Genomic DNA, 21,990 nt, shown 5'->3' on the forward strand with positions numbered 1-21,990 from the left:
GTTAGCGGCCCGCGACAGTCTTTCTGTCTGGCCCGTCGGTGTCAGCTGTAGTGCTGCCAACTGGTAATTGGCAGCTTTTTCCGCAAAATTGGGCTGCTTTTAGGGAGAAAATTATGTTGGTGGATTGTCTATTTTTGAGTGGTTTTAGCAAAATGCTGCAGGTTCTTTTTTTTTTTTTTAACATGAAATCTTTGCCATGATTAACAACATGATTAACATAACACATCAAATCAGAATCGGAGTAAGAGCAACACACACACACAAACCCCGGCCCCACCCCTGCCCTGTCAAGTATCCACCAATAGGACTGTTGTTTTTTTTTTTTCCAGGGAAAAATAGACACAATTATTTTTGAGTGATGAACAGAAACCCCTCAGATCCCGCAAAGGAAAGATGCCGAAGTCGTGGGAAAAATGTGTTAAAAAAAAAATCCTTCCTGGGAACGAGGAGGAGTTTTTAAGGGTGAGAATGTGTCTGTTATTGGAGTTCAACCACACACATTCATTAGATCAGACAAGAACAGCTGGCTGTTCATCGGCTACTACCTTAATACTGCACTAACACATGCCAGTTGCATCCTGGCTTTAATGTATCTCATAATTACAATATAAAAAACAGCTGTCACAGCTGGAGCAGATGGTCATTAACCAGCTCGTCCAACTGCTTGGGCGAGGGCCTGAGATGCGTTAACAATGACAGCAACAGCGTAGACTGGTAAGCTACCATTATGCTGCTATAGTTGCCCAGGCATGTGGCCTTTCCTAAGCAGCACTTAAGTGAAGCGACATTGCTTGTTAGGGCAAAAAACGTCCTTAGAAAACAGTTCCAGGTTGGGCATCTGGACCAATGAGGCAATAGAAGCCTCAACAGGCGGGAAGTGTGCAAGGTTGTCAACCGCTAAAGAGACAGCAGGGGTGGTTTCTGGGTGGCCCCAGGAGGACTGCACCTCCTGCAAAAAGTCTTGCAGTACCAGGGAAGGGGAGCACTGTTGCGTGGCAGTCGTGACCCTGTCAAAGAGGGAACGTCCTCAGAAAATGCATAAAAATCATCTTTGATACTGTATTATTTTAATATGTTTGTAATGGTGGACCCAAGAGCAGCTGGCTTGCTTTAAACCAACTGAGTCTGCGAAAGTACGTTGAAACAATCCAGCGGTAACAAATGCATCGACACCAGTTCCTGTACTTCCACAGAGAGACAGTCCCAGAGAAACAGAATCCAAGTCTTGTCCAGCCTGAAATGTTTTATACACTTTCAATCTGCTTTTTCTTAGCTCCATATTTTAGCAGGCTATGGTTGTTTCGAACCTATAGTGCCTTCTAGAAGAGCAATGACTTTGAATTGGATATGGATAATAAATAATATGTAACCCTATGAATACTTATCGCCTAGTATTGCAAAATTAATTTTAAATAATTTACATTCCCTTATTTTGAAAATCTAAACTAGGTTAAGAATTGAGCCCCAAATACCAATAAATACAGTAACCCATTAATTAAGTTTGTGACTGATGGGCTGTCCTTTACTGGCAGTTGAGTACCTGCAGGGGTAGTTGGTAACGTTAAACAACTGCTGCAGGTTATTAATAGCCTTGGTTCGTCCACCTACTTGTGCCAATATTCCTTAGCCATATACAGACATTTGCCATCCTATAACACTGTATTGGATATCCAGATACTGTATTCCAGATCCAATGATGACCAATGATGACTACAATAATGCAGTGATCCAAAACAATGCAATAGGACACACGCCCAGAGGTGAGTGATTTAACTGATGAGTGATTTAACGGATGATTTAATGCATTGTAATTCCAAATTACTTACCTTTCAGATGGGTTTCAGCATTATGTATCATATCAGCAAATTTGACATAGTGGTAACCATTTTTGCACTGTGCTTCAGATACTTCACCTCCTTTGGCTCTGCAAATATAAAATAAGAAAACGCTGACAAACCAGGTTTAAACAATCATAATGCAGTCACATGCATTAGCCAGTCATACACACTGGACAGCATTCACATGGTAGGTTTTAGTATTAAAACAAAATACATTTTTTGAAAGTGTATACGTGTATCTGTAAAATAACTTATTGCTTTAAACAAGTTTCAAAATGTTTAATAATTTACACAACAAATGAATATAGTTTCAATTTCTGAAAATAAATATTGCAGATGAACACGTATACCAAAATAACATTAATGAATAATCTCAATTTACTGTACGCATGTCAATATAAATATTGCATTGGTATATCACTTGTGTTATGCTAATTACTTACTGAAACTAAACCTCAAACAAATTGAACATACTAAATGTTACCTGAATAAAGATGTGTTTACATGTTTATACTGAATCCATCTAAGTAGTAAAACAGTAAAAGTAAAACATTATATTTCATGTATATAAAAAATATAACTCTATAACTCTGTTGGCTATGTTTTAAATGGGAAGTCTGATTCGGATTGTATTCATTTTGCATGAATTAAACATACATACAACCCCAAACAAACTTTAGTTCGCTGCCGTAAGAGCCAATTACAACTTTTCTCCAGAATCATACTGGAAACCTATAGTGTAGTGTGGTCAAGAGTTAATCTCTCATGTGTACACTACATTCATAACCTCATTCATAAACTGGGACAAACTGGCATAATTCGAGAGAGAGAGGTATTAAACTAGGTGAAACTCCATTTCAGTGTTTTATCCAGACTCTCCGTTAAGAATTAAATGGATACCTGTTGAGCTATTTGTGTATCTAAATCACAACTGAGAAACATGTCAATAGTAAAATGTATTTAAAAAAAAATTCTGTGAAACTTATTGAGCATTTAAAATTTTTCATTTACAAGCAGAACATACAAATGAGATCACAACATGTTAATAAGCAACTAATCTTTATTAAAGATATAATGAATAAAGTATTTTATGCTGGACACACTATTACAATCGTTATGCGTAATTGTATTTACTTTAATAAAGATGAGTCGCTTCTTTTAAAATGAAAAAGACTTACGATTTAAAAACCCATTTAATTGTTTCACAGAAAAAAAAAGTAAATTACAAAATAAATCAATTTTACTATTAACGTGTTTCTCAGTTATTATTGATTCATAAATGGCTTAACAGGTATCAAGTGCATTTTTTTTAAAGGAGAGTAGAAAAGTCGGGGTAAAACACCGAAATCTGAAGCCCTAATAGGTTTAAAGTCCCATTGAGTTCAAGCGTCCATACAGGTTTCATGAACGAAAGACACATCTCAAAGCTGGGTTACCTATGCTGATACATGAAAAAATACATGAAACAACAGGTTTCACGTATTTTATTTGCTATTTCAACACTTATAATGTACTATAAAAGCCGAAATGAGACTTCCTCTCACACTGGGTCCATTTCAAACGGACTCGGTCTGGTTCGTTTGGATGCAAGCTAAAGTAATTTTTTTTTGGTCCTTTTCTATTTTCTTCAGGACCGAGTATGTTTGTGTTCACAATGCAGTTTGCAAGTGCACTCGGCTCGTTTATATGGTGCATGAACTGAATGTTTACAATATATCCTGTAAGGCATATTGAAAAATGGCAACTATTGCTCCGGTTTTTTAATATAACATGTTTTAGATTCTTAAATATTGCTGTTGTAAATCGCTAATTTAATGAATACATTTCTTGAATGCCTACAGTAGGAGAATGCAGTTTACGCAATTCTGCACGGTTCTCCTAATGTCGACATTAAACAAAGTAATTTGAGAAAAGACTGAATATATTTTTCTATAATATTTCTATATTTTCTATCAGAGCTTCAGTTTCTCGCACTGAAGTTTAGGATTACCACATTTCCACAGTGAAAAATTGGGACATTTTTTTTTTTTCTTCAATGCCGTACCAAAAAATGACAGTATATAATATAATACCTAATATAATAACAAATTATTTTCTTTATACTGTCATCTAGTCAAAACATGTTAAATGTACAAAAAGCCAGATTTAAAAAAATAGGTCAGCTATTAAAATGTAAACATATGGTATACACATAATCAGAATGATTAAACAATAATCAGATTGTTTATTTTATTTTTGAATGGCGCTAACACACAACCTAATACATTAGGGGTCTGGGATAAGGGAGGAACGGATGTGACAGGGTGGGGGACAGACATATAAAAGAAAGGGTATGTGCAGTGAGCGGTCTCTCGGCCACCTGACCAGCAAAGAGAGAGCCCGGTTTTGTACTTCCTAAGTGTTAAAATAAAGACAACGTTTGTTTTATATGATGTGGTCCCCGAGTCTCATTAAGAGTAACCCGAGTCTCATTAAGAGTAACCCGACAAGTGCTACAGTACTTAAAAAAAAATAAAAATACAATAGCAAAACCGGGACTATTGACAATTTTACCGGGACAAAAGATTAAGGCTGAAAACTCTGACTTTCCCAGGATGTCTGGTAACCCTAATGTAGTTCCGAGACATTTTTTGTTTTTTACTCTACTCGTTTCCTCAGAATATGAACTAAACCGCAAAATGTTTACTTCTTACAAAATACCTTATACAAAATACACATAATATGATGTTAAACAGGTAAGAAATGAAATGTTCTAAATGAGCAATAAATTAAATATTTAAAAAATATATATATAAAAAAAATAAGTGCAGTCTTGTATCTGGTAGACATTTTTACTTACTTTTTTTCCATTGTGTCAGTAACACCAGCTTTGTGTTTGGTTCTCATTACCATGCTTTTCATTTTCATCTCTGTGATGGAGGGCAGCAGGACCGGCACTGCAACACAGAACAATGCTAGCTGGGGGGGAAGCACGGCTGCAGACGCTGTCTTCTTCTTTTGGCCGTAAAGAAATTTCAGTCTGCCCTGAAACTGCATTGTCTATGACAGGCAAAAATAGGCAGATGAACATATAACACAAAACTTTGTATATATTTTCCATAGAGTAGGCTGGTGACCCATAAGAGGAGCTTTCTTAATCTTTATTTTCCATTTCACACCCAAAGATGCTAGTGTATTTTATATAAGTATTTATATTCATTAAAAGGTACCCCCTCACAAAAAAAAAAAAAACTGAACTGCATATCATTATGTAAAAAGGTAAAGCATATTCCAACTCTTACATTAGAATCAAGTGTTTAAAAGTTCTGGATGATATACTACTGTATAAAGAAAGATGTGTTTGGTATTTTTAAAGCTTCTTTTCCATGTAAAACTTTTCTGAACAAAATAAAGGTTTCTATTATTGAAGAAACCTGGATAGGTCTTTGGTACTCTTCATAAATGACCTAATCAGTATGTTATAAATAAACCACATCTCCCTGATTTATAGTAGGCAGAAATGTAATATAACACAGTTATGGTCTATTTACTTAATAGGGGATTTTATGACCTTTTTTCTCCCATTCACGCAATTATGCTTCAAGATTTTGTAAGATTAAAAAAAAAAAAAAAAAGTAAAATGGCTGTAAGCGATGCGCCTAAAGCCACACTGCTACTGTAAGGCATATCATAATTTATGTACAGAATAAACTCAGGGGGCAGGATTTTCAAAAGGTCATAAATGATAACTCCAGTGCTCCAGTGTTAATCAAGAAATCGGTATGTAGCACTGATTTTGGCATTTTCAAGCGGTCGTTATGCCTATTTCGTGATTTCCGAAATTCTGTTAATTTACAAAATCATGTTAATATCTTAACGAGCGGTGCTTCTTGCGACTTTCTTTTGTTTGCGTGGGAATTTAAAAGCAAATCTGTGTTAATTGTCATAATTTATCAGGAGTTAATTTACACTTGGAAAAGGAGGGTTTTAATTAACGAAGCAGTATATAACTACCTTAACAGAAATTTAACAGACCGCGGCTGATGACACAGAGAGAGAGTGTACAGGGCCAGAGTTAATTTCTTACAGACAACCTAGATAATTCAATATTTGTAGTTATGAAAATATTTTAGCCTTTTCTATGCTTGTGGTTATGAAGGAGATTTATTCACTTGTTTTAACCATTTGTAACCTTATGGAATGTTTGTTGTATTGCTAAAATGATATACCGTTATTTGCACGACGTGTAATTTTACTACCAAGACATTATCAGTGCAACTGTAGCCTATTTGAATTCTGCATATGTACATTATATGACAGCTGACCTCTACTGTAGATTTTATTTAAATTATAAAACTGAAATCTGAAAAAGAAAACAGTATTAGATATTACAATAAAGTTTCCTAGGTGATTGTGGATTTGAAATGTGTCCTTGGCTTTTAACACCTGTGTCTTATCCACACAAAAACAAAAGAAAAGGCGTACAAGGGCACACAGATCCACTAGGAATGTGATCGAGATCATTGACATGGAATTTGCCTAAATGTATTTAATGTTGTCAGACTCCCCCCACACTTTATGTACAATGTACACTTTCACCTTCACACGTCTGCATGCATATAAAATGTTCTTATAATACTGTCAGTGTTTGTTGTGTTGAGTTTATTTATCGCAGAGGTGAGCAAAGAGTACCAGAGAAAATGTATAATGAGAAGATTCACTGAACAATTAATTATAAACAAACTGTGTATTGGGTAGGGAGTTCTATTGTGATTTTAAAAGCTTAACAAATATATATTTAAGTGTTACATACATGGTATACATATGTAACAACTTTCTTAGTTAAAACTGACCCAAAATGAACCATTAAACATATAGGAGTTAGCAGGTAAATAGTTACAGCATAATAAAAAAATTTAAAGGGTACAAAGAATATAATTTACCATGTAGGGTTTATTGTAAATTAATTCTAGAGTAAGTACGGTATTTTGTGGGATTAAACATTTAAAGGAATGGCTCACAGCACAGGACAGATAGATACTTAAAGCCATAATTTACTAACAAGGGGGCAGCACAGTTTAGAAAACAAACAGGTGACCACACAATAAAGATACAATACAGTGTACAAGATATCTCTAGCAAAGCAATGTCCCTATCCTGTTCAGACAACAAACAAAAACAAGTCCAAAAGAGGGTTTGATTCAGTCCAAAAGTATTCCAAACAAAAAACATCTGAATAATAAAAAAAACAAACACTGAATGGCCATTCAAACATTTGTAATCCACTGCAGCTGTTAAATGAAGAAAAAGGAGGCTGTGTGGTCCAGTGGTTAAAGAAAAGGGCTTGTAACCAAGAGATCCCCAGTTCAAATCCCACCTCAGCCACTGACTCATTGTGTGACCCTGAGCAAGTCACTTAACCTCCTTGTGCTCCGTCTTTCGGATGAGACGTAATTGTAAGTGACTCTGCAGCTGATGCATAGTTCGCACACCCTAGTCTCTGTAAGTCGCCTTGGATAAAGGCGTCTGCCAAATAAACAAAATAAATAAAAATAAAATAAAAAGGTTTGATCTCAACCAGTTATCTGCAATGACATCCACAGCGCTGATCATTCTACCTGTATCCTGCCGGTAAGGCCATGTGGTTGAATCTTTCCATGATCCAGAAACAGTTTGAAAAAATGTCCAAAGTAGCAACACAAAAAATAGAGAACCGAAAAACTGGTTTGAACAATAGTAGAATAGCAAACAAGCAATGTTAGTATTGCTGCATATTGCTGAGCAACTATTGTCAACACGTCTATCCAATGCAAATGGAACGAAAAGAAAATACGTCTGACTAACAGAAAAAGTTACACATACAACATACAGACCAACAAACTGTTGTGAGTTCCCCTTATCAGGTTGTTGAGACAGGAAGTGATGCAGGTGACCTGCGACAATTAAGCTTTTTAACGAGAAATGCGTTCATTAACGACCTAATCGACTCAATTTCAAAGCATTAACGGATTGATTTAATTAACACATTTCGTTTGAAAATCACTTGCTACTAAAGGTCTTGTTACTATACCACGCGTTCGATACAATAACACTGTTTTTTGAAAATCCTGCCCAAGCCAATACCGTGTAATGACAAAAGTACACAAGGCAGTCAAGTAGTGTGCAACAGTAAATGTCACAAGTTTGAATTTAGTAGTTAAATATACTAGTGACTAGAGATTCTGTGACTCAAACACTTACCAGAAAGCCAGAGGTGCTGTCGAGGAGGCAACGAACTCTGCTGATAAAGCAGCGCTTCAGAAAGGAAGAGCACTCTGGTGGAACACCATCCGATTCCTGGGCATTAAACAAACTGCTCAGGATGTAGTCTTCCTCTATAAAGAAACCAGGATAGCATTATGTATGTAGACCACATTACACCTGCTCTAATAATGTCACTTAATGAGTCCTGATCCTTTTGATTGTCCTAAATTGGCTATTATAGTTCTAGTAGGGTTTGATGTGAGCTTCATTACTGCTACCCTTTAAGGTAGGAAGATAAAGTTTAACAAGGATTAAGCCTTATAAAGTTTATGTATAACAGATCTGTAGGCTTTGGAGTATGATGTGGATTCAATAAAAAACAACATAATGACCTGAGTGGTTTCCCTTTTTGAAACTTCCAGTAGTAGGGCTTGCACTGAACAACAATCCCAAAAACTTTGAAGGAGTTGCATACATATTACATACAAAAATAGCAGCATGCAATTCTGTGTAAAGCCTGATTGATTTATATAGCGGGATTCACCATACAGTCCAAGTATATCCTTGCACCTTTTTAAGGAACTTTTTTTGCTTTTATTTTTTTTTAATTACGTACATTTTGTTTTTACTATTACTGTAATGTACTATTTCACCTGTAACAATTCTCCATATCTGGTAGATGTTCATGTTGATTGCATTTTGATTTATAGGTATAGGAAATGCATCATTATTAAAAGTTTGCCTTGTTAAGCATTAGGTGATTTATTTGGTTTCAGTCAAACTTCACATTGCTCAATAGCAGGTATTTTTCACTACACATCCTTGTCTCAGTGTACATTTTAACTGTAGCTAACAAAAGGTTACATACTGAAGCTGAAAATAGGATAACATTTTAATTAAAACATAAATCAATGTTTCTTTTTAGTCTTAAGAACTAACTTGTCAAGCAGTGTGCAAACAGCAGCTGTGCAGGTAATGTATAAGGCACTGACAACAAGACAATACAATAAACAGATTCTGTAATACTTAAAAATATGATGAACTGTTAGATATCACCAGTTAAAAACAGACTATTTTAACTGAATAACATTTATTAGCTTTTTAAAGTGACAGACTTTTTACTCTTATGCAGTGATGAAAAAAGACATTTAAAGATGTAAAGCCACAAATGGTTTGAGGTCATAAAAAAGGGGCTCTTAATCTTAGATATCTATAGAGGTCTGCACTGCAGTATGGCAAGTGTTAAGGTTGGTGATATCTTTCAAAGCTTAAGTTGAAAGAAGGTGTTATCGTTATAACTTAATTTTTCTGATACATTGGGAATATGAAACAGCAATGCCTGTAAAGTACACAGATATATAAATATTGTAAAAATGTTGGAAACTGTCACACAAGAATCATATTATAGTGTAAAACTGAATGCAGGTGACTGCAGTTTTAAAATTTGATATGGTACTCAAACATTTTAAGCACACTTCTCCCACCATTGTTCTACTTTAAAACTGACATTTGACTTGCAAGCTGTAAGTCTTGCTTTCCAATTCCTCTGACTACCTCTGACTCTGTTGTTGTTAATTATATACACACCCATTCCTGCTGCTAAATGGTGCTCCTGGCTGGCCACCTGCTGAGGGGGGTTCATGGACCAGTGAAGCTGTCTGCGAAACTCCTGCCGATCATCCACATGGATATAATCAAACACATTCTGGTGCATCACATCAGTCTGCAAGAGCCATTAGGGGAGAGAATTAAATAATGCATGATGGCTTGACCCAGTAACCCCTTTATTAACGATGTCTGTTGTAGCTGTAAATGTTACTTCCAGTTAAACAGCTGCCAATGCAAATTAATGTAATTATCATCTAACAGACAGATATGAAATTAAGTAAATGAACATACAATTTAACAAGAGAAACAGCTTTAATTGAGATACCTCTCTAATGCTCTAAAAAAAAAAAAAAATACAACTGAATGCTTACACACTGATGTATTTCAAACACCTGAAACTTTTGGTCGTTTCAAACCTTGTAATACAAAACAGTCCATCTGGTATCATTTATTATATTGTCCACATTTCAAGGTTCTCTATTTCTAAAATAAATCTTGATTGTAAAATACTTACTGCAGAGGCAAAGTTGGTAGAACTTTAGATTACATTGTATGAATGACAATGTAATCACATTGCAAATTTCAAATTTCATGCTGTGGTTTCATTCATCCTTCTATTTCTGCACAAGAATCTGCCTAACTTTGCATTCATATGAAATATAGTCCTTCATTAAAAAATATATAAAAGTTAGTATACTCGAAAGTTAATACACTATACTACTCCACTAGTGCGGCTACTATGACTTCTACTCATAATAATAATAATAATAATAATAATAATAATAATAATAATAATAATAATAATAATGTATACAGGAAATGTGTTATTTAAAAAAAAAAAAAGTATAGAAGCTGTAGCTTAATACAGATACTTGCAATAGTAAGAAATAACATTATATTACATTTATTCAAGTATGTGATTTTTCACTTTAGAGTTTTCTGTTGCCCATTCATTCACCCCTGAATACACCAGTCTTAAATTCCAACTTTTATACAGCTTGTAAACAAAAGTGTTTTGGCAGTCAAACGGAATTCATTCAGCCTTGTTTGTCATTTGTTGCGTGACACTGAGAGCCAGGATGCTGCTTCCCAGGCTGATGAAAATTCCTTCAACAAGTCCCTGATTTATATTTCCTATTTCTTTCCAGCTCTGGACATGTTTTCAGTCATACATGACAGACTCCTAAAATATTTAACCTCCTCATAATGTTCAAATCAGAGGAACACGAGGATTTGAACATTTGCCTTGTAAAACAATCCTAGAACCAAACACATGGCACATCCACCAATATCTGAAACTGACCCAGATTTATATCAGTACACATATCAAGTGACTATAGTGTGAGATCCCCTTATAAAAAATGAATAGGCAATATTTTTCCTGGCTGGAGTATCCTGTTCTTGAAAGGATAATTACACAATAACAAATCAGATGAAAGGAAATCAGTGTTTCTGCACAATTTCTCTGCTTTCTTGTGATAGCCATCTAAAAAAACATAGTATCTGCTTGGCTTTGAAAAGTCAAGTTGGTTACATGTGTGTCATTTATGGGGTTTCCATGTGAGTTTTTTTTTAACTCGAGACATTTACACGAGAAAAATGTCTCGTGTAAAATGCTTTTTTGGGTTTCCATTCGCTGAGTTTATTTTACTCGAGTAAACCGGGCTTTTCACCCTACGTCATGCAAATGAATGGGAAAGGTGGGGGTTGATATGTAAATTAGCTATGCGTAAAGTACTCGTGCTGTTTTTGAAGATTACTAGTGACCTTTTGTGAAAATGTGGTTTCCATGCACAGAGAACTGGTACACAAGTGAAACTAAGCTGCTGTAATAAAGCAAAATACCCTGCGCCTGCTTGGTTAATAATGTGCTTTACTGCTCTTGACCAAATTGTTTTTCAATTTGAGGAGGCTCCTGCTGTCAGAGATGCTCTCCTTTCTTTTAAGTTGTGTTTGATTTACTGCTGTGTTAAATATTAATGATGCAAACACATAAAACACAATCAATATGTTCATTTTCAATTTTATTTGGTCAGTTCTGAGAGGGCTTCAACAACTTGGATGTTGTTGCGCTGTTTTGGGCGATCGAGCTGGCTCATGACATCCAGTTCACAAACTATATTTATTAATGTGGAGGGCAGACGCGCGTTGTCTTTGGACATAGCTGGGATCAAAAAAAGGACGGGAATTAATTCAGTTAAGCAGCTCACTTGCTCTTCATGTTTAACTTTAGCATAGTTTTTACAGCAAGGGTATTCTCAAACAGTTGCTTTAATATTATTATTATTATTATTATTTATTTCTTAGCAGACGCCCTTATCCAGGGCGACTTACAATCGTAAGCAAATACATTTCAAGTGTTACGTTACACTATAGCAAATGCATAACACAGTTTGTGGTAAGTGGTTTTATACAGAACTGTAAACCTACAAGATATATACAACATGACAGACCAGACACAGCAAAAAACAATAATAATAATAATAATAATGATAACGCCTGCATTATCATTAAGGTGAACTACACCACTGCTAACCATAAAACCACCCATCAGCCACTACTTTCTGCCATCTTGGAATCCAAAGTAACAACTGACCTGCTCCCTTGAAATATTTATAGTTAAGAATAAACACGCTCATTAACATTTACACGTGAAATGCGGGTTTCCATGCGGGGTGATAGTGATAGTCTTTTTTTTTTTTCTTTATTGAAAACCCAGACTTATTGGTCACGTGTTTCCCAGGCAGACTACAATTAGCTGTCCTGTCATTTCTCAAGCTACGGTATGCAGTAGATTCACAATTGACCGTTGAGTACACCGGGAACCAATGAAGTACAAGAAACTTGATAACATGTGAACTCAAGCTGTGCAGCAAAATTGCTATGTGTATTCTTTATGCATTCAGTTTAAATATAATGCATAATTCATATTTTTCCAATTGGTAAAACCTCCTTTATGCAGCTTATCTGAACTTTAAAAAACTTACTTTGGTGTTTGCTCAGCATTTCAGCAATTTTATTGTCACTGTATACATACACTGGCCTGTATGGGAGGGTGGCAAGAAAGAAGCCGTTACTCAAAAAGTACCATCTGAAAGCACGTCTGGAGTTTGCCAGAAAGCATGAGAGTGACCAGCTGCAATGTGGGAAAAGGTTTTGTGGTCAGATGAGACCAAGATAGAGGTTTTTGGCCAAAACTCAAAGCGCTATGTGTGGCGCAAACCTAACACTGCCCATGCCTCAACACACACTATCCCTACAGTGAAGTATGGTGGTGGCAGCATCATGCTGTGGGGATGCTTCTCATCAGCAGGGACTGGGCATCTTGTTAAAATTGAAGGAAGAATGGATGGAGCAAAATACAGGGACATACTGCAAGAGAACCTGCTTCAGTCCGCTAAAAAACTGAAGCTTGGGAGGAAATTCACCTTTCAGCAGGACAATGATCCCAAGCACAAGGCCAAAGCAACATTGGAGTGGCTCAAGAACAAAAAGGTGAATGTCCTACAGTGGCCCAGTCAAAGTCCTGATCTCAATCCCATTGTATATATACACACATACACACACAGTATATACAGATTATATATATATATATATATATATATATATATATATATATATATATATATATATATATATATGATATGATATGCCAAACCACTCTAATTCCCTTCCTTTGGTAAGTTACTGTTTTTCTTCACAAACTTGCCAAGGTGATCATGTAATGTTCCAAGAAATACTAGCAAGCAGACACTCTGTATTATATGAGCCGATAATCCTGAGTTGTGATGCCCGCACTGCACATAATCATGTTCCGTCTGCATTGGTCAGCTACTTCCACAATGGCACACTATTAGATGATGCCAGAACCACTTATTTGAACGAATGCTGCCATTAAGATCCATAATGTACACATTAAATTTAAACTTCTTTTCAAGATTGTCACGGACCATGTTTTAGGCAACACATTTCATATTTGGTTCAAGGTATCAACCAAGGAAGATCCTTTGAATAATAAACAGATATACATAAAAACGAATGTAGCATATAATCTCAATAAACATTTGGATGATAATAACTTTCTTATGTGTGTAATGGAGGTATGTGGAGTATTTTTAGCTCTACTTGACAGTGATCCAAAAAGGACTAAAATAACTATGTTGGGTAGGAAATAAGAAGCAAGCATGGTAACTCAGCACCACAGTTCATTACATTTTAACCTTAAAAAGAAAAGGTAAAATGGCATTAAAAAAGGGATTTATAAGGTTAGATTTACCTACAGCTTTTGCTACAGTGGATCTTATGTCATAAAACTAAGAATAAATCATCACAGTTGATATTTTGTTAATTTGTACTTTTTCAAAGCTGCACCACTATTTTCAATTAACAACATGTGATTTTAGGTGAGCTGCAAGAAGGAACAACAATACAAATAAAAACAAGTCTTTACCAACTGAAGACATTTTCAAGTATATTTCTCTATTATTACATATCTTACCATTGAGTATTTTATAGTTATGACAAATTAGTGTATTGGTAGTTTCTTGCTAGTTTTGTAGGATTAAAACTTATTTTATTCCTCTCTAAAAGTTTACTTGAGAAGAGGGTCCTATGCGTTATATAGCCCAAACATTATCCTTATCAATTCTTTCTACTTGTTTTTTTTTTAATGGTTCTGACTTTGGAAAACGTGGCCCATTAGTTTCATAAAATGTTCTATATGTTATAAGGCATGGAGCAATGTAGCATTAAAACTCTAAAGATGTCAAAGTAAGGCCAGTTCTATAATGTGTTTAATTTAATGTGATTTAAAATGTTTTAAGTGCAACAGGAGACCCTTATAGCACTATCAATTATTAACAACTCAAACTTCAATGGAGTTGCTTGAAACTTGCTTATGCGCTGAAGACATTACAGAAAACCAGCCGACAGTTTATCATTACAAAACAACTTTCCCACACGTAGCCCACCTCCACCCCAGATGGCAAACCTGTAATACCATTCTAAAGTTGCTTTTACATAGTGTGTTTAATTTACTTAAAAAAGCAATTCATACATACATACCTGATGGAAGCCTAGGTAGTCAACAATAGTGGAGGATGCATAAAATATCATCCCTTCTGTGCTCACCACCAGCGCAAACCCACTCAATGACTGAAAAAAAAACACATGTTTTCACAGTTAGTGACAGCACTTATAGTTAAACAGAAATACCGTTATAAAGGTTTTCCTTGGTAAATTTGCACAGCAGTTTTATTATTTTCCAGTGGTTATACTATGCATTTACCATAGTTTACCATGGCTTGTCATGTTTTTAATATGCTTTACTATACCTGTGGTGTACAATGCATACCTATTATATGTCTAATCACGCTTTAACTATGCTTTATTACACTTTGCTATCATTTTACTGTGGTAAACTTTTATAAGAGTATTTACAGTCCACAGCCATGGTCAAAGGTTTAGCATCACTCTATAGAGTTAACTAATTTTGCTTCATAAAGTTGAATGAAACTGCTGAATAATTTTACGTTTACATATTGAATTACATGCTGCTTTGTAGTTTTCCACATACTTAGTGAAAAACTGACATATAGTTCATATAGTTGTTTTTTTTTAAATGATGGCTCAATTCCAAAATTCTAAGTGATGCAAAACTTTTGGCCATAGCTGTATCTAATTTCCTTATGCTTTATTTAATACTGACTAGTTTACAGAAATATATGTATTTGGCAAGAGAAATATAATTTTAGGATGAGTACGGCTGTTAATTGATAAGTTTTGTAATTTTTGTAATTTATATATTTATTTCAACAACTAAATTAATACATTGCATAATACATGACCACACATTAACTATATTTAAATGAAAGGCACATAGCAATTTTGATAAACATTTGGGTTTTTCATTATTCATTTTTTATTTATATATTTTCATGAATTATTAGTGTTCATATCTAATTTAGAGTTGGAGACTTGAGTGATTAAACCAGCATCCTCCAAACAGTGTCATCTCAATTTAAATTTAAATTTGAAGTCTTTTTTTTCTTATTTGGAGGTTGACTCAGTCTGACTTTGTGGTCTCCTTTATTTTGTGGTATTCCTGTTTTAGCAGAAATGCCATGAAAGAATGTTTTGAAATTATCTGTGACTCCGGGTATGCTTTGTGTGTTCTCCCGTTTCTCACTTCCGCCACCCCAGTCAGACTCATTGTCATTATGGAGCGGCTCAGAGGGAATTGGGTACAATGCACAATCTTATTTCTCTGTGACAGAGATTCAAATAATTATAAGTCCCAATTTGAGATAGTGGAGATCATTAGATCATTTTTTGTGTCTTGGCTATAGTTTCTATACCAGTAAAAAAATAAACTAATAGGATTATAAGTAATGCATTATGGTATTTCCATGGTCCTGGATAGTACCAGAATATGTGGAATCTACTATGTATTACACTATGCTATATGAAAATGCCTCTCAACGATTATTTTTTTTTACAATTTAATCATGAAAATATATATATATATTTATTTATTTAATATAAAATAAAATTAACAAATAGAAGATCTGCATTTTTTCTGTGACAGTCCAATCATAAGTGATGAGCGGAGGCGGGACCTAAACAGTTGAAGGTCTTGTGAGTTTAACCAATGGGGGTTTAGTTAAAGATCTGCCCTGGTTTTGCAGCTGTCCAATCATTAGTGAGCAGAGGGGGGCCATAAATACGCTAGGGTGCGCGGTGTAAGAATAGCTGAATTTCTCACGATATTGCTAATATTATAGAGACTATAATATTATGAGAATTATATTGAGAACTTCGAAGTAATATTTAGAATTGCTTTTTACAAATTAAAAAAATATATATATATATATATCAGACAACAGAGATATCATAGTCAATTACACTATTTACTGTTGTTAGTTAATTTTAACAAATCTAAATTCTACCCACAAAGCAAAAAAATAAAAGCGGCTCTTGACAAAACATGCTTCAATCATCTAGTAATATTTTATACAGTTTTAAGTAAGCTATTTTGTACAGATTATAAGTGAACATTTGATATATACATCGGTATTTATATGTATCTTTATATATATGACACACACACATAGGGTATATTCAGATCAAGTTTTGATGAAGAGTCTGTTTGACAGCTATAAACTGTACAGTCATTAAGCAACCAGAGGCCATTGACCTAGTAACCGTATTCAGCTCCTTTCTAGGCAAAACAAAACTGCTGTGTGACAAATCTTATAATATAAGTCTTCTTACACCTACCATTTTCATCTTAAGAACCAACAAATATAAACATTTTGAAAAATATGTATATATACATACATACTAATGAGTTCACAAGATTTGTGCAGTTTGGGAATGTGAATGCCCCAACCAACTGAGCGCCTGCTACAATCAATCCTCTAACCCATCAGCTGCCTTGCCCATTGTAGTTGTAGCACCTAGATGGAGCTTTTATTTATTACAAAATATATATCATGGGTGCCATGTGTTTAACAAATTTAGAACAATTATAAACTCCTTGTTTTTTGGTCTAGTCGAGCTCCCCCAAAGATGAAAGTTCCTATGTAACCTATTCTGAGCCTGTATTCATAGCAGTATACACAACTTACAGAATAGATACTTTAGAGCAGGGGTTCCCAAATTGGGGGCCGCGAGATGGTTTCAGGGGACTGTGGCCAGGGGTGAAATTCTCAACAAAAAAGTGTAGGTACTCATATGTGCAGCTGGTACATAATACATTTATGAATACAAAATAAGCCTTAAAAAAATAACTGACAAAATATAACCAATTCATCATAAACAAAGAAGCTGAAAATACTGAAAGCTTTGTACCCTTCTGCATGTATCACTCAGTTATGTACTGTAATATAACACTTAAGTTAAACCTTAAATGACAAGTATTAAGAAATATTACACTATGCAGGAACTGCTGTAGAGAGGGAGTTTTGTTTCAAGATATCCTAAAAAGGGGGGGATGTTATACAAAATGTGTATAAAGAAAACAACTGTGCTATGAACAAATGATACAAAAAGGTCTGAAATACCCCTCTATTTTTTAATGTACCAGGCACTACTCCAATCTCCACTGTATTCTCTGAAATCCTCCCTGTACTTTCCAGACCCTGGGTGCTCACCTACAACAGGACCTGGCCATGCTGCATTGATAACCTTGGATTAGAACATCCCTGTTTTTTTTTTTAAAGATTACTTATCCTTCAATATATTCTGTGTGAGTCTGTCTTGTGTTTCTGTGTAGATTAATTATACCATGCTCTATTGCAGAAAAAGATTAGTATATTTCAGGCAGAAACAGTATAAAAGAAGACATTAGGTGTTTTGTTTTTTATTTTTTAAATCCCTGGCATTGTGGTTCCTACACAATAACAAAGTGACACATTACACATTTTCATAAAGTAATATCATTACTGTGGTTTACACGTTCCTTTACACGCAAGAGCAAACTCAAATTTAACTTAAACTGTAGAAAAGGTGGCATTGTACATTTATAGTCCTCATAACAGAAAATACTAGGATCACAACAAAACAAAAACATGGGATCACTGTACTTAACATTTACCTTGCAAGTTGGGCCACTGTTTAGAAAGCGTAAAAGCACACCTGCATCTGTATCCCGATTCTGACTCGCTTGCCAAATCTGAAGCAGCACTTTACTTTGTTGATCCTGTTTATTTATGTTAATCCCTACTGTCCCACACATCACTTTCCATTTTATAAATCGGTGCAAGACAAAGCATGTTGTGATAATTATTTCTAATATTTATCAACGGTGTAATACATGGCGAACACTAACGGGAATTTTTGCCTTCAAATTAATTTGCAGCAATTTTCATTGAATATTCAGATAGTTTCTCTGAACTTAAGAAAATAATAATTACTCCATGCTGCTGTTTTCACGTCTCACTGCTAAAGTCTTCTCTTGTTGATCAACCAATGAGCACTGACACAAAGCGAAATGGGCAGAGATTTGTGACGCATGCCAAAATGAAATCTAATCAGAATGAAAGCTCGGCCAATCAACATGCAGTGATTATACTGACTTTAATGGTGGCCAATAGCAGCTAAGTGACAGAGAAGCAGTATTAGGAAACAGAATGCTAGCAGCATGAACTGTGCTGAATGAAAGCACATTTGAGAAATGTTGAGCTGGTGTGAACGGAATGCAAGCGCGTTGGATGAAAAGCAGATGAAACAAGTCCCGGTACCCAGTACCAGCATTAAAATAAGACCCGATACAGAGTACCGGTGAGTACCGGTAGAACTTCACCCCTGGCTGTGGCACGTACAAAAATGTTGACTCATAAATGACCATGACAAAGCAGGGGATCAATTAATTTACATGAATGCCCCTGTTAGGTGCTCTGATTATTTCAAATGCAACACTGACGTCAGTTTGTGCTCGCTGTAAACTATGTTCCATCTTACAAAAGGGGGTGATTGTAAAGAGAACAAGATAGGAATTATATGAATGCACTTTATAGTTATAAAAATGTTTTTTATTAAAATGAAATAAATAATGAAATGCCAATGTATGGTTTCACTAGAAGTCCTTGATATATTTTCTTCCCACTACATAAATAAAGTAAACCATACCGCCGCTCCTGCTTACCTTTACAGAAGGTTTATGTTGCATTTGCAGTCAGACAGTGTACAAGTGAGTTCAGTAATTAGAGAGCGGCTTCTCAAATATCCGAGAAATGACACTGAACATAATAAAAGCAGTCGTACTTCTACCAGTACAAATGAACAACCTCTCTCACTAAAGGTATCAAAATTAGAATTTCAGATGGGGCTCCTCAGTCAGGATGCGTAATGTCAAGGGGCCTTGGCCTTAAGCCAAGAATGTTTGGGAAACCCTGCTTAAGGGCTTTTAACTACTGTATGTGACCAATTATTTGGCACACCACGCCTCACTGGGGAAGGTAACATAGGAATAATTATGGCAAATGGGATGAGAGAGGGTCTTATAGTGGCAGGACAGCATGCATATGTAGTTGATAAAGTAGGGCTACATGTTAGGGTGAGAGACAGATATTATCTATTTTCAAACCACATGCCATATTGTAATATAAGTTCCATGAGAACCTTAAATTCCACCCGTTAAAGAGCATAAATCATGTCACAAAATTTGGACTACTTTGCAGATTTTTTTTTTCCATGCATATAATTCCAATTATGTTAAGTCACGGAAAGTTGCACCTGCTACTTAAACCAGAAAACAATTTAACACAGTTCAAAGTAAGTACTGTGCTCTTGTGAGTCTTGCGACTCTGAGATGAAGGTTATGGGATTTCATTTAGCACATTTTACACTTATTAGAAACTCTCTAAGGATGTTGAATAAGGCAGATGGGGCGTCATAGCCGTATATCCTGGTAGTTTTCCTAGTCTCACAGGAAAACATCGACCACAAAGACATCAAAGATATTTTGTCAAGGTCACAGCATATTAAATAAGAAATGTTTCAAACAACATTTCTCTTATTAGTCTTCCATGGAATAAAAGTGAAATACTCTGGCACCTCTATGCGTCTTGAGACCCTGTTTCTATAGTTACCACACTGCAACAGTGAAGGCCTGCAGCCATGCCCTGCTGTGAGTAGCTTTTCAAGTCACGCAATATGGGCAACAAATTACCATGGTCACTTGTTTGTTTATTTATCTTGTGATATTTAACTTTCAGATACAGAAAGGCCATTTGTGGTTTCTTCCGTGTGATGACAGTTAAAGCATTCACATAATTTGAGAAACACACACAAATCTGATTGCTGTCAAGCATGTTTACATTTCTTGTAGCTACACAAGATATATGTATCTGCTGGCAAAAAATTATTTTGCCTTTCATTCGTCATAGGACGGGTATAATTTATGACATTATTGACACAGATATTATCTTGTTTTGAAATCAACACATTAATAATTAGGTGTTTTTAAAAATAAAAAAAAAATGTATTTAATACCTGTTGACAAATACTTCTTAAATGGTTATGAATGATTTTACGATTAACATATATGTTTTGAGGAAACTAAGCCAAGTAACTGACACAGGCACGATTTATTTAGCCATTATGATTGAGTTTTTGAGAGTTATGGATATATATATATATATATATATATATATATATATATATATATATATATATATATATATATATATATATATATATATTTTTTTTATGTTTAAATATACCCTCTCAGTTTTTTTGTTTGCATGCTACCCTTAGTTTTAAAGTAATTTCTTTGATAGACGCAATTGTTCACCATATGAATTGAGTAATAACTGTATTTAATTTTATAATAAACACAGTATTTGAATAATATGCATTCAGAAGACAGCTAACAAAGATAGAGGAGTGACAATAGAAAGTTGCAGAAAAGTTTGGCAGTGTCTTGCTCTTCGTGTCAAGCTCTTTGTGTAAGTGTTTCCGATCAACACATATGTAATCCCGCCCACTTTCCTACTTTAACAATAGAAACCAGCAATAGAACTTTAATAAATCCCCTGATTCAGCTGGGGTGCTCTGTTTATTGTTTGCACTGTAGTTTTATAAAATGTTGTTTCTTTATTAGGGTTATGCTTAAACTCGTAAATTCCAAGTAATTACCTTTACAGAAACTAAAGTTGTTAGGTTTTAATTCTATGGAATAAAATGTGTTAATTACTCAACATAAAACAATGCGGTTCCTCAGTTTCCCTTGTTTACATAATGATTGACTATCAATCAATAACAAGCTGACAGTGTTATTCAATACAGAACCTGCCGTGATCAAACCAACTAAAACTCATTTATATTTTACATGCAATCATTTGTAATCTCTGCAATGCGTAATCTCTGCAAAGACTTGTGGGGTTGTAGTCCTGGGCAAGGTATCTCTAATTAAACTCACCAAAGAAATACATATCCGTTTCCACAGCAGCCGTTTTAGTTAGGGTGAACAAAAGGTCATGTTTACATGAAAAATCAGCTGCATTTGCTAGTTTTGCAACATATTTTCATTGTCAGTTTACAGCCTTGGCACAGTAGAACAGCAGTAATACAATCTGTGCAGAAGTTAATTGCCATTGATTGGTACACAATTGTAAAGGTGATGGAAGGGCGCTTTTCTTGTTTTGAAATCAACACATTAATATTTAGGTGTTTTTTTTTTTTTTTTTTTTAAAGTATTTAATACCTGTTGACAAATACTTCTTAAATGATAATTACTTGGAAAATATGAGAAGCAGCACACCCCTAGTTTCATACAAATCAATAAAAAAATGTATCAATTTACAGACCACATAAAACT

The 21,990-nt window shown here is 34.9% G+C and overlaps 1 protein-coding gene across 1 annotated transcript in view; it reads right to left on the bottom strand.

Annotated features, from left to right (window-relative positions):
* Positions 1-21,990, bottom strand: part of LOC117435701 (aryl hydrocarbon receptor repressor-like) — a 102,017-nt gene that overhangs the window by 14,039 nt on the left and 65,988 nt on the right. Inside the window, exons 5-9 of the mRNA XM_034059063.3 lie at positions 14,733-14,822; positions 9,648-9,783; positions 8,058-8,191; positions 4,678-4,877; positions 1,827-1,924 (exon numbers count right to left, since the gene is read on the bottom strand). Of these exons, the coding sequence (XP_033914954.3) occupies positions 1,827-1,924; positions 4,678-4,877; positions 8,058-8,191; positions 9,648-9,783; positions 14,733-14,822 (658 nt within the window). The remainder of the gene's footprint in view (positions 1-1,826; positions 1,925-4,677; positions 4,878-8,057; positions 8,192-9,647; positions 9,784-14,732; positions 14,823-21,990) is intronic.

The sequence above is a fragment of the Acipenser ruthenus genome, chromosome 3 (assembly GCF_902713425.1).
Source record: "Acipenser ruthenus chromosome 3, fAciRut3.2 maternal haplotype, whole genome shotgun sequence".
Classification (NCBI taxonomy): Eukaryota; Metazoa; Chordata; class Actinopteri; order Acipenseriformes; family Acipenseridae; genus Acipenser; species Acipenser ruthenus.